General features: G+C 45.4%; 1 protein-coding gene and 1 pseudogene across 3 annotated transcripts in view; one reads left to right on the top strand and one right to left on the bottom strand.

Moving 5' to 3' along the window:
• The window catches only part of LOC144693001 (EF-hand calcium-binding domain-containing protein 6), a 119,932-nt gene that overhangs the window by 90,990 nt on the left and 11,660 nt on the right, over positions 1-17,282 (bottom strand). Inside the window, exon 2 of one of the 2 annotated variants that reach the window (XM_078562255.1) lies at positions 10,086-10,426. In XM_078562255.1, the coding sequence (XP_078418381.1) occupies positions 10,086-10,425 (340 nt within the window). In that variant the 5' untranslated portion in view covers position 10,426. Of the gene's footprint in view, positions 1-10,085; positions 10,811-17,282 lie in introns of those variants that run through there. The other variant, XM_078562245.1, reaches the window with a different exon arrangement.
• The window catches only part of LOC144693029 (cytochrome c oxidase subunit 7C, mitochondrial pseudogene), a 93,109-nt pseudogene continuing 92,402 nt past the window's right edge, over positions 16,576-17,282 (top strand). Inside the window, exon 1 of the transcript XR_013579445.1 lies at positions 16,576-16,829. The product of XR_013579445.1 is annotated as a cytochrome c oxidase subunit 7C, mitochondrial pseudogene (transcript). The remainder of the gene's footprint in view (positions 16,830-17,282) is intronic.

Here is a 17,282-nt window from a genome sequence, read left to right on the forward strand (position 1 = left end):
CAGGAAGAAAAACAGCTGCTGTGGTGCCATCGTTAAAACCGGCACAGCATTTAAAGCTGTACTCACTTGAACTTTAAAGCAACCATGGACAACAAAACAACATTACCAGAACAATTTGGGCTGATCCAAGGGCCAGACCAAACAGAAACTTGGGGATGTTGGTGGAAAAGATTCTTAAGATACATGATAGCTTCAGGGTTACATAAAAATCCAGAAACTGAACAAGTAAATACACTACTTTATTCAGTAGGTCCAATAGCTGATTATAATATTGCAAGGCAAGGAATAAATCAGATAAATTTGATGAAGTTCTAAAGTCACAGAATCACACAGTGCAGAAGAGGCCCTTCAGCCCATCGAGTCTGCACCGACACGTGAGAAACACCTGTCCTACCTACCTAATCACATTTACCAGCACTTACCCCATAGCCTTGAATGTTATGACATGCCAAGTGCTCATCCAGATACCTTTTAAAGGATGTGAGGCAACCCACCTCCACCACCCTCCCAGGCAGCGCATTCCAGACCGTCACCACCCTCTGGGTAAAAAAGTTTTTCCTCACATCCCCCCTAAACCTCCTGCCCCTCACCTTGAACTTATGTCACCTTGTGTCTGACCCTACAACTAAGGGGAACAGCTGCTCCCTATCCACCCTGTCCATGCCCCTCATCATCTTGTACATCTCGATCAGGTCGCCCCTCAGTCTTCTCAACTCCAACGAAAACAATCCAAGTCTATCCAACCTCTCTTCATAACTTAAATGTTTCAGGCAACATCCTGGTGAATCTCCTCTGCACCCCTCCAGTGCAATCACATCCTTCCTATAATGTGGTGACCAGAACTGCACACAGTACTCCAGCTGTGGCCTCACCAAGGTTCTAAACAACTCCAGCATGATCTCCCTACTCTTGTAATCGATGCCTCGATTGATAAAGGCAAGTGTCCCATATTGCCTTTTTCACCTCCCCACTAACATGCCCCTCCGCCTTCAGAGATCTATGGGCACACACGCCAAGGTCCCTTTGTTCCTCAGAACTTCCTAGTGTTATGCCGTTTATTGAATACTTCCTTGTCAAATTATTCCTTCCACGGTTATCACCTCACACTTTTCAGGATTAAATTCCATCTGCCACTTATCTGCCCAATTGGCCATCCCATCTATATCTTTCTGTAGCTCAAGACACTCAACCTCACTGTTAACCACCCGGCCAATCTTTGTGTCATCCGCAAACTGACTAATCCTACACCCCCCATGTAGATATCTATGTCATTTATATAAATGACAAATAATAGGGGACCCAGCACAGATCCCTGTGGTACGCCACTGGACACTGGCTTCCAGTCACTAAAGCATCCTTCTGTCATCACCCTCTGTCTCCTACAACTAAGCCAATTTTGAATCCACCTTATCAAATTACCCTGTATCCCATGTGCATTTGCCTTCTTTATAAGTCTCCCATGTGGGACCTTGTCAAAGGCTTTGCTGAAATCCATATAAACTACATCAACTACACTACCCTGATCTACACAACTGGTCACCTCCTCAAAAAATTCAATCAAATTTGTTAGGCATGACCTCCCTCTGACAAAGCCATGCTGACTATCCCTGATCAAACCTTTCCTCTCCAAGTGGAGATAGATTCTCTCTTTCAGAATTTTCTCCAATAGTTTCCCTACCACTGACGTAAGACTCACTGGCCTATAGTTCCCTGGCTTATCTCTACGACCCTTCTTAAATAGCGGAACCACATTAGCTGTTCTCCAGTCCTCTGGCACCCCCCCAACCCCATGACCAGAGAGGAATTAAAAGTTTGGGTCTCAGCCCCTGCGATCTCCTCCCTTGCCTCCATCAGCAGTCTGGGACACAAATCATCTGGAACTGGAGATTTGTCCACATTTAAACCTGCCAACACCGCCAAAACCTTGTCACTCCCTATATCAATTTGCCCAAGAACCTTGCAGTCTCTCTCCCGGAGTTCCATACCTTCACCCTCATTCTCTTGGGTGAAGACGGATGTGAAGTATTCGTTCAACGCTCTAGCGATGTCCTTTGGCTCCACCCATAGATTGCCCCCTTGGTCCCTTATGGGCCCTATTCTTTCCCTGGTTATCCTCTTCCCATTGATACACTTATAGAACATCTTGGGATTTTCCCTACTTTTACCAGCCAGAGCTTTCTCATATCCCATCTTTGCTCTCCTAATTGCTTTCTTAAGCTCCACCCTGCACTTTCTGTACTCCACTAATGCCTCTGCTGATTTGCTTCCCTTGTACCTGCTAAAAGCCTCTCTTTTCCTTCTCATCGTATCCTGAATATCTCTGGTCATCCATGGTTCTCTGGGCTTGTTACTCCTTCCTATCACCTTAGAGGGAACGTGTTGAGCCTATACCCTCCCCATTTTCTTTTTGAACGCCCCCCACTGCTTCTCTATAGATTTCCCCACAAGTAGCTGTTCCCAGTCTACCTTGGCCAGATCCTGCCTTATTTTACTAAGATCCGTTCTCCCACAATCCAAAACATTTTTTTGCAATTTGTCTATTTCTTTGTCCATAACAAGATACATATTTTAATCTAAGAAGCAACAAAATTTTACAGAGAGCGACATTCAACAAGTGTCTCCAACAGCCTGGAGAACTGGTTGAATCTTTTATACATGAATTATGCAGATTAGCTCAAGGCTGTGACTTTGGTGTCCTTAAGTCAGAACTCATAAAGGACAGGATTGTTGTCAGAGTGCCAGACAATGCCCTTTTGGGCATACTGCAGGCCATGGAAAATCTGACTCTAGAAAAGGCCATCCAAATAGTCAGACAGTCTGAAATCCACCAACAGCACTGATCTATTTGGCAATGCCCAAATCAACCACAAGAGGGTGGGCAATCATTGAGGTACCACACCAGGAAGAGGCCCAGCCATGGTTCCTGGGTGAGGTCAAGGGCCCTGGATTCTCTTTTTGGAATGCAGACATCTCAGTCAATGGTCACCTCACCAACTTCAAATGGGACATGGGAGCCAGTGTTATGGTCCTTGCAGGTAAGGAACTTTTGGCTGTGACCGACAGGCACACCACTCTACTATCCATCCAGGATCTTCCACCCCTTCCCGTCCCTCTGACCACATCCCTTCTTCTAACCCCAGCCTTTGCCATATATTCACCATACCTTCTGACCTTCCCCTCTCTGATGCTGAATTTCTGGACTCAGCAAAGGACTCAGTTTCATACCCTTACGCCCTCGCCTCAATGAATTCTGGGCTCGGCATGATGCTGAACTCTTCTTCTGCCACTTTCATCTCTGTGCTCACTTCTTTGGGCAGAAGTCCACCCCCAGTTCAACAGATCCTTTCACCCGCCTCCAGTGTTCTCCCTCCACCTGGACCCCTCCCTCTGGATTCTTACCTGCTCTTGATCTTTTCATTGAGAACTGTCGACGTGACATTGGCCGTCTCAATTTCTCTGCTCCTCTCACCCACTCTTAATCTGTCTCCTTCTGAACTTGCTGCACTCCATTCTCTCAGGTCCAACTCTGACTTTGTTATCAAACCTGCTGACAAGGGTGGTGCTGGTGTTGTCTGGTGTACTGACCTCTACCTCGCAGAGGCTGAGCACCAACTTTCAGACACTTCTTCCTACCTCCCCCTGGACCATGACCCCACCACCAAACATCAAGCCATTGTTTCCAGGAGTGTCACTGACCTCATCTCCTCTGGAGATCTTCCTTCCACAGCTTCCAATCTCATAGTCTCCCAAGCCCGGACAGCCCGTTTCTACCTCCTTCCCAAAATCCACAAACATGACGGACCTGGTAGACCCATCGTGTCAACCTGTTTCTGCCCCACGGAACTCATTTCTTCCTATCTTGATTTCATTCTATCTCCCCTTGTCCAGTCTCTTCCCACCTACATCTGCAATTCCTCTAATGCCGTACGTCATATCAACAATTTCCAGTGTCCTGGCCCCAACCTCCTCCATGGACCATGCACCATGGAAGTCCAATCCCTCTACACCTCCATCCCCCACCGGGATGGTCTGCAGGCTCTCCGCTTCTTCCTTGAACAGATGCCCAAATAATCTCCTTCCACCACCACTCTCCTCCGTCTGGCTGAACATGTTCTCTCACTGAGCAATTGCCTCACTTCCTCCAAATAAAAGGTGTGGCTATGGGTTCCCGCATGGGACCCAGTTATGCCTTTCCCTTTATGGGGTATCTGGAACATTCCTTGTTCCAGTCCTATTCAGGCCCCCTCCCACAACTCATTTTTCACTACAGCGATGACTGTTTTGGTGCCATTCATGCTCTCACCTGGACCTGGAAAAATTAATCAATTTTGGTTCAATTTCCACCTCTGCATCACTTTCACATGGTCCATCTCCGACACTTCCCTTCCCTTCCTTGACCTCTCTGTCTCCATTTCTGGTGACAGACTGTCCACCAATATTCATTACACTGACTCCCACAGCTACCTCAACTACAGCTCCTCACACCCTGCTTCCTGTAAGGACTCCATCTCATTTTCCCAGTTCCTTCACCTCCCTCGCATCTGTTCTGATGATGCCACTTTCCAAAACAACGCTTCTGACATGTCTTCCTTCTTCCTTAACCGAGGTTTCCCACCTACTGTGGTTGACAGGGCCCTCAACTGTGTCCAACCCATGTCCCCTCCCTCCCAGAACCATGATAGAAACATAGAAAATAGGAGCAGGAGTAGGCCATTTGGCCCTTTGAGCCTGCTCCGCCTTTCATTATGATCATGGCTGATCATCCAACTCAATAGCCTGCTCCCGCTTTCTCCCCATATCTTTTGATCCCTTTCGCCCCAAGAGCTATATCTAACTCCTTCTTGAAAACATCAATGTTTTGGCCTCAACTACTTTCTGTGGTAGCAAATTCCACAGGCTCACCATTCTCTGGGTGAAGAAATTTCTCCTCATCTCAGTCCTAAATGGTCTACCCCGTATCCTCAGACTGTGACCCCCGGTTCTGGACTCCCCCACCATCGGGAACATCCTTCCTGCATCTACCCTGTCTAGTCCTGTTAGAATTTTATAGGTTTCAATGAGATCCCCCCTCATTCTTCTGAACTCCAGTGAATATAATCCTAACCGACTTAATCTCTCCTCATATATCAGTCCCTCCATCCCAGGAATCAGTCTGGTAAACCTTCACTGCACTCCCTCTATAGCAAGTACATCCTTCCTCAGATAAGGAGACAAAAACTGCACACAATATTCCAGGTGTGGTCTCACATATAATTGCAGCAAAGCATCCCTGCTCCTATACTCAAATCCTCTCGCTATGAAGGCCAACATACCATTTGCCTTCTTTACCGCCTGCTGCACCTGCATGCTTACCTTCAGCGACTGGTGTATGAGGACACCCAGGTCTCGTTGCACATTCCCCTCTCTCAATTTATAGCCATTCAGATAATAATCTGCCTTCCTGTTTTTGCTACCAAAGTGGATAACCTCACATTTATCCACATTATACTGCATCTGCCATGCATTTGCCTACTCACTCAGCTTGTCCAAATCACACTGAAGCATCTCTGCATCTTCCTCATAGCTCACCCTCCCACCCAGCTTTGTATCATCTGCAAATTTGGAGATATTACATTCAATTCCCTCATCTAAATCATTAATATATATTATGAATAGCTGAGTTCCCAGCACCGATCCCTGTGGTACCCCACTAGTCACTGCCTGCCATTCGGAAAAAGACCTGTTTATTCCTACTCTTTGTTTCCTGTCTGCCAACCAGTTTTCCATCCATCTCAATACACTACCCCTAATCCCATGCGCTTTAATTTTACAAGCTAATCTCTTATGTGGAACTTTGTCAAAAGCCTCTGAAAGTCCAAATAAACCACATCCACTGGTTCTCCCTCATCAACTCTACTAGTTACATTCTCGAAAAATTCCAGTAGATTTGTCAAGCATGATTTCCCTTTCATAAATCTATGCTTACTCTGTCCGTTTCTGCCACTATTTTCCAAGTGCTCAGCTATTAAATCTTTTATAATGGACTCTAGAATTTTCCACATTACCAACATCAGGCTGACAGGTTTATAATTTTCTGTTTTCTATCTACCCCCCTTTATAAATAGTGGGGTTACATTAGCTACCCTCCAATCTGTAGGAACTGTTCCAGAGTCTATAGAATCTCGGAAGATGACCACCAATGCATCCACTATTTCTAGAGCCACTTCCTTAAGTACTCTGGGATGTAGATTATCAGGCTCTGGGGATTTATCGGCCTTCAATCCCATCAATTTCTCCAACACCATTTCCCTACTAATACTGATTTCTTTCAGTTCCTCCTTCTCACTAAACCCTGTGTTCCCCAACATTTCTGGTATGTTATTAGTGTCCTCCTTTGTGAAGACAGAACCAAAGTATGTGTTTAGTTGGTCAGCCATTTCTTTGTTCCCCAACGTACCTACATTTGTCTTCAACAATCTTTTTATCTTCACATACCTATAGAAACTTATACAGTCAGTTTTTATGTTCCCCGCAAGCTTACTCTTGTACTCTATTTTCCCCTTCCTATTTAATTCCTTGGTCCTCCTTTGCTGAATTCTAAAGTGCTCTCAATCCCTGGGTCTGTTATTTTTCTGGCTAATTTGTATGCCTCTTCCTTGAATCTAATACTACCTCTCATTTCCCTTGTAAGGCATGGTTTGGCCACCTTTCCTATTTTACTTTTGCGCCAGACAGGAATAAACAATTGTTGCAGTTCACCCATGCGCTCTTTGAACATTTGCCATTGCCTATCCACCATCATCCCCTTAAGTAACATTTCCCAATCCACCATAGCCATCTCACACCTCATGCCATCGTAGTTTCCTTTATTAAGATTCAGGACCCTAGTCTCAGAATCAACCAAGTCACTCTCCATCTTGATGAAGAATTCTATCATATTATGTTCTCTCATCTCCAAGGGGCCTCACACAACTAGATTGCCAATTATTCCTTTCTCATTACACAATACCCAGTCTAGGATGGCCTGTTCTCTAGTTGGTCCTCAACATATTGGTCCAGAAAACCATCCCGTATACAATTCAGGAATTCCTCCTCTACAGTATTGTTACTAATATGATTTGCCCAATCTATATGCAGATTAAAGTCACCCATAATTACAAATGTTCCTCCATTGCATAAGCCTCTAATTTACTGTTTAATGCCATTCCCAACATCACCACTACTGTTTGGGGGTCTATATACAACCCCACTAACATTTTTTGCCCTTTAGTGTTTCTCAGCTCTACCCATACAGATTCCACATCGTCGGAGCTAATATCTTTCCTCACTATTGCGTTAATTTCTTCTTTAACCAGCAATGCAACTCCACCGCCTTTTCCTTTTTGTCTGTCCTTCCTAAATACTGAATAGGGTCCTCTTTGTCCTCACTTTTCACCCCACCAGCCTCCGCATTCAAAGAATCATCCTCCACCATTTCCACCAACTCCAGCATGAGGCCACCACCAAACACATCTTCCCATCACCCCTCTGTCAGCATTCCGTAGGGACTGTTCCCTCCGGGACACCCTGGTCCTCCATCACTCCCAACACTTCATCCCCTTCCCACGGCACCTTCCCATGCAATTGCAGAAGGTGCATTAACTGCCCCTTTACCTCCTCCCTCCTCACCATCCAAGGGCCCAAACACTCCTTTCAGGTGAAGCAGCGTTTCACTTGCACCTCCTTCAATTTGGTCTACTGCATTCCCTGCTCCCAATGTGGTCTTCTCTACATTGGGGAGACCAAGCACAGACGGGGTGACCGCTTTGCGGAACACCTTCGGACTGTCGGCAAACATGACCCAAACTTTCCTGTCACTTGCCATTTCAACACACCACCCTGCTCTCCTGCCCACATGTCCGTCCTTGGCTTGCTGCAATGTTCCAGTGAAGCTCAACACAAACTGGAGGAACAGCACCTCATCTTCCGACTAGGCACTTTACAGCTTTCCGGACTTAACATTGAGTTCAACAACTTCAGACCATGAACACTCTCCTCTATCTTCACCCCTTTTTAAATCCCTTTTTAAAAATGTTTTTTTATTTTTTTATCCACTTATTTTCATTTTTATTAATTTATTCATTGTTTTATCCCTTTTTTAAAATCCCCTTTTATCCCTTTTTCCATCCTTTTTCCCCAACCACTACCCCCTCCCCCCACCCCACCCCCAAGAGGACCATCTGTTACGTGCTCCATGTTGTTCTTTCACAGTGTGCTGGCCCTTGTTCTGCTATTAACACATTCTGCTTTCTTACCTTTATGCCACTATCAGCATCTTCTTTAGCCCTCACCACTACCATTAACGCTCCCTTTGTCTTTTTGTCCATGACATCTTTGTCAATCTTTCCTTTGCCCCTACCTATCACTGGCCTTCTATCCAGCTTCACCTGCTCCACCCCCTTAAACAGTATAGATTTCATTACATTTCTACTTCTCTTTAGCTCTGAAGAAGGGTCATACAGGCTTGAAACGTTAACTCTGTTTCTGTCTCCACAGATGCTGTCAGACTTGCTGAGTTTTTCCAGCATTTTCTGTTTTTATTTTAGGCAAACCACTCTAATGGCCTGGAGGAATCCACCTTCTGGTCATAGGCATGATCCTAGAACTACTAAGGTATGGCAACAAGCAAATATTCAATGTCATGTACATCATCCAAAACCAATCTTTGCCTCTCTTGATTAGAGATGCCTGTGTGGCCCTTAACCTTCTTGAAATGGCAGGCGATGTCAAAACAACCTCCGTCGTCAAATACATGGAACTGCACGTTCCCGAGAGGCCCACCAGGAAAGAGACTCTCGACTGGAACTTCAGCTCTGAATTATCTTCACTCTTCGCAGAGCCAGTTTGACCAATTGCTTTGCAAGTGGCAGAAGCTCCTCTTTGGACAGACCAGCCAAACCTTGAGATAATTACCACTGTACCTCGAGTGGAAGGAAAATGAGCAGCAACAGAAAAATGAGCCCCAACCCCAGGCTCCAACAGTTGCTGTCATGCTAGTTGTGACCACCACGGCACCGACACTGCAACCTCCAGCTAACACACAAAGCTGCAAAATGATGCTGGAGCAAGGAACTAGTGACCATCAACCTGCCACCTTAGTGAGGCACAGAGGCACGTGGAAGAACACAATGTTGAGATAAATGCCAACCTGCAAGGTGCCCACTGATAAGGAACATCCAAACGACAGGGAGAGACATCTTCAACACCCACAAAGACCACAGCAGACCACACGGGAAAAGAAAAACCAGGTTTGTACCATGAATGAATGGAGTGAACACCCTCTCTGGATAGAACAGGACAAGCTGGTGTCCCCTCAGCAGAATAAATGAGGAGTTGACAAAGAGAAGTTCAACTGCAAGGAGCAGAAAAAGCATATCAGAAGATGACAACCAAGCGCCAGAAACACAGACTAGAGCTCAAACTCAGAACTTACAAAGGTTACCCAGATCAGAGCCCACCACTCCTCTGAGTGTGACCAGAATACGATCCGGAAGAATTGTCAAGCCTCCAGACCATCTGAATCTATAAAATTAAAGACAAGTAGGGGAGAAGGGGTACCACGATTGTAATATAAATTAAGTAAAGACTTGGGGGAGGTGTAGTATAAGGGTATCTGCCATAACAAGGGTTAATGTGGGACTGGGAAACAGTACCGTACACAGTGCGATGTAAACAGACACACGACCTGTGACTAGGGTCAGTTGTGGACTGGACAAAGACCTGCCTCTAAGCAAGCATGGAGTTAGCTCATAGCTTGGGCAATACCCTGTATATATGTACATTGTTTAGAATAAACACTTAATGTTCCACCAAACAAGGCTCGGGGCCTCTTCATGAGAACTACTGAACATACATATGTCTGTACAGTTATTTCTGTCTGTATATTTCCCTGTGTCTGTATAGCTGTCTCTGTCACCATACCTCCCTGTGTCAGTATTTTCCCCTTATTCTGTCCAGCTGTCTCTGTCTGTACGTCTCCCCGTGTCAGTATATTTCCCTGAGTCTGTATGGTTACCTCTGCCACTTCTCTCGCCCAACTGTGCCCCTGATCCCGAGAGTCGACTTACCGAAGATGGGCAGCCGGGGTTTGTCAGGGTCAGTCCCGAATGTCACCTCCACGCCCTCGGGGATGTGGTGCAGCGACCCCCGGGGGGTCCGGTTGGGCTCCAGCTCCTTGCGGCGGCCGCTGTGAGGCGAGTCCATCGGCTCTTTGCCACGACTGCGGTCACTGAGTGCCGGCCTGTCCGGTACCAGGGGCGGATCGGCCAGTGGCTTGTCGCTGGCCCGGGAGAAGCCCCGGACACTGATAGTCTCTGGGTCCCCGAGGCGGGACAGCGGGTGCTGGATATGCTGCAGCCGGGGAGAAGCCTGGCTGAGGGGTCGGGACACTCCACCTAAAGTTGCCATCCTCAGTAAGGAAGAAAAAGAAATCAAATCGAGGATCAAAAATGTTAACTTTAACTCCCAGGGAAATGTAACCAGACTGCATCAACTTTCCCAGAGTTAGCGACTCAAAAGATTCGTGCCTCTGGATCAACAAGCAGGCGTTGCTATAGGCGACAGAGTAAGCCCAAATCCCTTTCATTAAATTGCTTCTGCATTCAGAAAGCAGGAGGGAGTAAGGCTCAGGCAGTGTCACACACAGGGAAACTGGGATAATGAACTACAAACAATGCCATTTTTTACAGCAGCACTACCAATCTGTGTCTTATTACTGCAGCGCAGGCGAGCTCAAGTGGTCTCGAGTTTTAAGCTTTGAGAAACAGTATTTGAGCAACTAGCTGGTTGAATAAACCCAGATGCATCGGGGACAACTGATGAAGTGAATACTAACTACAATAGAAACAGAGGCGTATTAATAACGTTGAAACTGCCTCCAAAATCTGCAGATGAAAACATGCATGAATCAACTAAGCTGGCTATTTCACAGATAGAAACAGAGAAGTCGGAAGGGAACTTGGGGGCAATTCAAGCTGTTCTTAAACAAAAAATGCTGGAAAAACTCAGCAGGTCTGACAGCATCTGTGGAGAGGAAGACAGAGTTAACTGGAAGAACTGGAGAGGCTACATGAGCTGCCAACAGAACAGGGGGTGGGGCAGGCATTTGGCTTGTGACTGGTCCTGGATCTGAGTGCCCACAATTAGTGGGAGAGCAGGAGTGATTGTGTCATTTTGAATCTGCAGATGTCATTCCACTATTCATTCAGTACAGACCTCAAGCCTTAAATGTTTGATTGGTCCAGAGGCCTCTATGCCAGAAAGGATAAGACTGATGTTCCTAGTGCCACTCAGTCTAGTGCTGTGTTGTGTGAAGCTCATTAAAATGTTGTATGGTATGAGGAAAGATAAATATGAAGAAAGATGTGTAAAACTGCATCAGTTGTGTTAGAACATCACAGATTATGGAGCTATATCATAGTGTTTTTTTTTAAATTATGGAAGGATGAAACTGTTTAGATAGAAGTAGCCTGCTTCCAGTAGTTGTGGGGTCATAGATACAAAATTAAATGTAAGAGGTTTGGGGTAAAGGGCAAGAGAAACTTCTTCACACAGAGAGTGTCAGATACTGAATCAGACCATGTCCAAATGCAGCAAGACCTGGACAATATCCAGGCTTGGGCTGACAAGTGGCAAGTAACATTCACGCCACACAATTAAGTGCCAGGCAATGACCATCTCAAACAATAGAGAATCTAACCATTGCTCCTTGGCATTCAATGGCATTACCATCACTCCACTATTAACATCCTGGTAGTTACCATTGACCAGAAACCGAACTGGACTAACCATGAGTAACTGTGAGTAACTCACCTCCTGACTCCCCAAAGCCTGTCCATCATCTATAAGGCACAAGTCGGGAGTGTGATGGAATACTCCCCACTTGCCTGAATGAGTGCAGCTCCCACAACACTCAAGGAACTTGATACCATCCAGGACAAAGCAACCCTGCTTGATTGACATCCCATTCACAAACATTCACTCCCTCCATCACTGATGCACAGTGGCAGCAGTGTGTACCACTTACAAGATGCACTGCAGGAACTCACCAAGACTCCTTAGACAGTACCTTCTGATCCCACGACTGCTACCGTCTAGAAGGACAAGGGCAGCAGACACATGGGAACACCACCACCTGGAAGTTCCCCTCCAAGCCACTCACCATCCTGACTTGGAAATATATCGCCGCTCCTTCACTTTCGCTGGGTCAAAATCCTGCAGATCCCTCCCTAACAGCACTGAGGGTGTATCTACACCACATGGACTGCAACGGGCCAAGAAGGCAGATCACCACCATCTTCCTAAGGGCAATTAGGGATGGGCAATAAATGCTGGCCTAGCCAGCAGCATCCACATCCCATAAATGAATGAAAAAAAAGTTCTGAGGTTCTGGAATTCACTTTGAGGTTTAAGTGGGTGATGCAGAATGTATATCAATATTCAAGGTTGGATTTTCTAGGGAGTTGCAGGGAAAGAGGTTAAAGAGATATAAGAACAGGTTAGGTAGATGTTATTAGTTATTTGATGTGTGGAGGGTAAACATTGGCTGGTTGAACCTAATGATCTGCTCCCATAAAGCAACCTATATATCTCATATAGTAACCTATATATCTCATATATCTCATACCTCCCCAGTGGTAATCTATATATCTCATATATCCCATATGGCAACCTATCTATCTCTATAACATCTTCTCACAGATTAGCACTGAGGATGACCCATGCCATCTGGCTCAGATCCTCTGAGATGATTTTCAGTGCATGTGGTGCTCATCCTGCATTCTTTTTAGAGCAAGACTTCAGAAATCAGAGTTTAAGAATCATAAATCAAGGGCTGACCTGCAGAGTTGCTCAAAGGAATGTCTTTAAAAACTAGGATTGAACTAGATCCTTCTGAAGTAAGTTATTGCGTGGAAATAAGCCACTTCACAGAATCACAGAATTGTCATTCGTCCCATTGTGTCTGCACCAGCTCTCTGAGCATTTTAACTTAGTGCCAATCTCCTGCCTTTTCCCTGTAATCCTGCACATTGTTTCAATTTAAATAATTATCCAATGCCCTCTTGAATGCCTCAATTGAACCTGCCTCCACCACACTTCCAGGCAGTGCATTCCAAACCATAACTACTCGCTGTGTGAAAAAGTTTTTTCTCACCTTGCATTTGCTTCTTTTGTAAAATACTTTAAAACTGTGCCTTCTGGCTCTCGATCTTTTACAAGCGGGAACAGTTTCTCGTTATCTACTCTGTCCAGACTCCTCATGACTTTGAAAACTTCTATCAAGTCTCCTCTTAGCCTTCTCCTCTCCAAGGAAAACAGTCCCAACTTCTACATTTCCTCATAACTGAAATGTCCCATCCTTGGAACCATTCTCGTAAACCTCTTCTGCACTCTCTCCAAAGCATTCACATCCTTTCTATAGTGTGGCGCCCAGAACTGTACACAATACTCCTGCTGAGGTCTAACCAGTGTCTTATATAAGTTCATCATAACCTCCCTGCTCTTGTAATCTATGCCTCTATTAATGAAGCCTAGAATACTGTATGCTTTAGAAACAGCTCTCTCTATCTGTCCTGCCACCTTCAATGATTTATGTTATCCTGCCACCTTTAATGGCTTACGAAATAGGAGATAAAATTAGAAGGAAGGGCCAACTTGCACTGCAAAAATCAGATACGATTGTAATAAATGCAATGGAGGTTAAATGTCATGAGAGCACAGTATCTATGGTTGTGTTTGTTGTTTGGATGTTGGCTCCATGACTCCAGATTTACCTTGAATTCATCAGCAAACATGCCTGATACTTGGCCACTAATTGTACTTAATCTTTGTATCACTTTACACCAAAGCAATATTATTCTTTATATTTGGCAGCAGAGCTTGTAGTCACCTGTTCAATTTGATTACTTTAAGTCATGAAGAAAGACCTTTCACAATTTGAATTGTGCACCATGACCAGCCTCTTTCCTGCTGTACACCACATTTCTTTTTCTGTATTTTTCTTTCACTACCAGTCTGTTTCTTGCCTGGTTTCCTGTATATATTAAAGTGTGAACACAGCCAGGCAAAGCTAGGAAACAATAAAGCTGTTTCATTAATTTATTTGATGTATTTTCAATAGTTTGGACATATGAAAATTATTGATCCAGTGTTGGAGGTCTAATACTGACAACTCACTGACCCCTGGATTTTTAGTTTGCTTTCATTTCTTTTCTAGGTCTCTCAGCTTCACCAAACAGCTTTATTACTTTCACAGAATCACTGTGCAGAAGAGGCCCTTCGGCCCATCGAGTCTGCACCGACACGTGAGAAACACCTGACCTACCTACCTAATCCCATTTACCAGCACTTGCCCCATAGCCTTGAATGTTACAACGTGCCAAGTGCTCATCCAGGTACTTTTTAAAATCCACCACCCTCCCAGGCAGTGCATTCCAGACCGTCACCACCCTCTGGGTAAAAAGGTTTTTCCTCACATCCCCCTTAAACCTCCTGCCCCTCACCTTGAACTTATGCCCCCTCGTGACTGACGCTTCAACTAAGGGGAATAGCTGCTCTCTATCCACCCTGTCCATGCCCCTCATAATCTTGTACGTCTCAATCAGGTCACCCCTAGGTCTTCTCTGCTCCAACGAAAACAACCCAAGTCTATCCAACATCTCTTCATAACTTAAATGTTTCATCCCAGGCAACATCCTGGTGAATCTCCTCTGCACTCTCTCCAGTGCAATCACATCCTTTGTTTCTTTTCATTACATTTGATGTTTATTTTCCTTCCACCAGCCTGTGTTAAAACTGTAACCAGATGAACCTCATACAAATGTGTTAACTTGTTTGTCAAAAAAACTACACCAATTTCAACTCATTGAGCCTTGGCTTCAGACATGGGGTAGGAAGATGTCAGACTGCAATTACTGGGGGTAAAAAAAAACTCCAATTACTGTAAAGTAAAAAAAAATCATTTGTAGTGGAAGTGGCTGAGTTACTAGGTTGTTGGCCAAAGGTAAACATAAAGACAATTATATGCTGCACAGGGTTTCAGAAAGATTTTGGTGAGATACCTCACGTTAAGTTATGTACCATACAAGGTAGAATCTTGTGGAATTGGTGGCAGATATGTGGACATCACTGCAGGAGTTCCTCAGGGTATTTTTTTATTCATTCATGGGATGTGGGCTTCGCTGGCTGGCCAGCATTTATTGCCCATCCCTAGTTGCCCTTGAGAAGATGGTGGTGAGCTGCCTTCTTGAACCACTGCAGTCCATGTGGTGTAGGTACACCCACAGTGCTGTTAGGGATGGAGTTCCAGGATTTTGACCCAGCGACAGTGAAGGAATGGCAATATATTTCCAAGTCAGGATGGTGAGTGACTTAGAGGGGAACTTCCAAGTGCTGGTGTTCCCATCTATCTGTTGCCCTTGTCCTTCTAGGTGGTAGTGGTCATGGGTTTGGAAGGTGGTGTCTAAGGAGCCTTGGTGAATTCCTGCAGTGCATCTTGTAGATGGTACACACTGCTGCTAATGTGCGTCAGTGGTGGAGGGAGTGAATGTTTGTGGATGTGGTGTCAAACAGGCTGCTTTGTCCTGGACAGCGTCCAGCTTCTTCAGTGTTGTAGGAGCTGCACACATCCAGGCAAGTAGGGAGTATTCCATCACATTCCTGACTTGTGCCTTGTAGATGGTGGACAGGCTTTTGGGAGTCAGGAGGTGAGTTACCCCTGGTGTCAGCCCAAGCCTGGATATTGTCCAGGTGTTGCTGCATTTGGACATGGACTGCTTCAGTGTCTGAGGAGTCGTGAATGGTGCTGAACATTGTGCAATCATCAGCGAACATCCCCACTTCTGACCTTGTGATGGAAGGAAGGTCATTGATGAAGCAGCTGAAGATGGTTGGGCCGAGGACATTAACCTAAGGAACTCCTGCACTGATGTCCTGGAGCTGAGATGACTGACCTCCAACAAACACAACCATCTTCCTTTGTGCTAGGTATGACTCCAACCAGCGGAGAGTTTTCCCCCTGATTCCCATTGACTCCAGTTTTGCTAGGGCTCCTTGATGACACACTCAGTCAAATGCTGCCTTGATGTCAAGGGCAGTCACTCTCACCTCAGGGTAGTGCCCTAAGCCCAGCCATCTTCAGCTGCTTCATCAATGACCTTCCTTCTATCATAAGGTCAAAAGTGGAGATGTTCGCTGATCATTGCACAATGTTCAGCATCATTTGCAACTCCCCAGATACTGAAGCAGCCCATATCCAAATACAGTAAGACCTGGACAATATCCAGACTTGGGCTGACAAGTAGCAAGTAACTTTCGCGCCACACAAGTGTCAGGCAATGACCATCTCCACCAAGAGAGAATCCAGCCATCGTCCCTTGATGTTCAGTGGCATTATCATCACTGAAACCTCCACTATCAACATCCTAGGTGTTACCATTGACCAGAAACTGAACTGGACTAGCCATATCAATACTGTGGCTACAAGAGCAGGTCAGAGGCTAGGAATCATGCTATGAGTAACTTATCCTCTGACTCCCCAAAAGCCTGTCCACCATCTACATGTTGTGGGCACGCACAGTCCATAACTTCAGTACCTCGCTGATCCGCAGATCACACTATGAGGAAAGCCCAGGAAAGAACTTGCCATTTTCTGTGGAGAACAAGTGGAGGCTATTGGTGATGATGGCAATATTCTTTGTATCTGGTTTTTCTGCTCCATTTGTTTTAGTCTGGCACCAAATGCTCAAGAAATGAGACTGTTATTCAAGAGAACTCCAAGTCAACTGTAGTGTGATGTCTGCTGTGCAGCTTAAGTCCTCATGAGAGTCTTCGCTGTCAATCTTTCCAGTGAGATGTTCATGTAAATAGAAGTATTAACAGATTTTTTTTTAAATCTACAAGGAACAAGTCAGGAATGTGATGGAATACTCCCTACTTGCCTGGATGAGTGCAGCTCCTACAACACTGAAGAAGCTGGACACCGTCCAAGACAAAGCAGTCGCTTGATTGGCACCACATCCACAAACATTCACTCCCTCCATCACCAACGCAAAGTAGCAGCAGTATGTACCATCTACAAGATGCACTGCAGGAATTCACCAAGGCTCCTTAGACAGCATCTTCCAAGCCCACGACCACTACCACCTAGAAGGACCAGGGCAGCAGATAGTTGGGAACACCACCACCTGGAAATTCCTCTCCAAGTCACTCACCATCCTGACTTGGAAATATATTGCTGTTCATTCACTGTCGCTGGGTCAAAATCC

This window comes from Cetorhinus maximus, chromosome 2 (genome assembly GCF_964194155.1).
Source record: "Cetorhinus maximus chromosome 2, sCetMax3.hap1.1, whole genome shotgun sequence".
Lineage (NCBI taxonomy): Eukaryota > Metazoa > Chordata > Chondrichthyes > Lamniformes > Cetorhinidae > Cetorhinus > Cetorhinus maximus.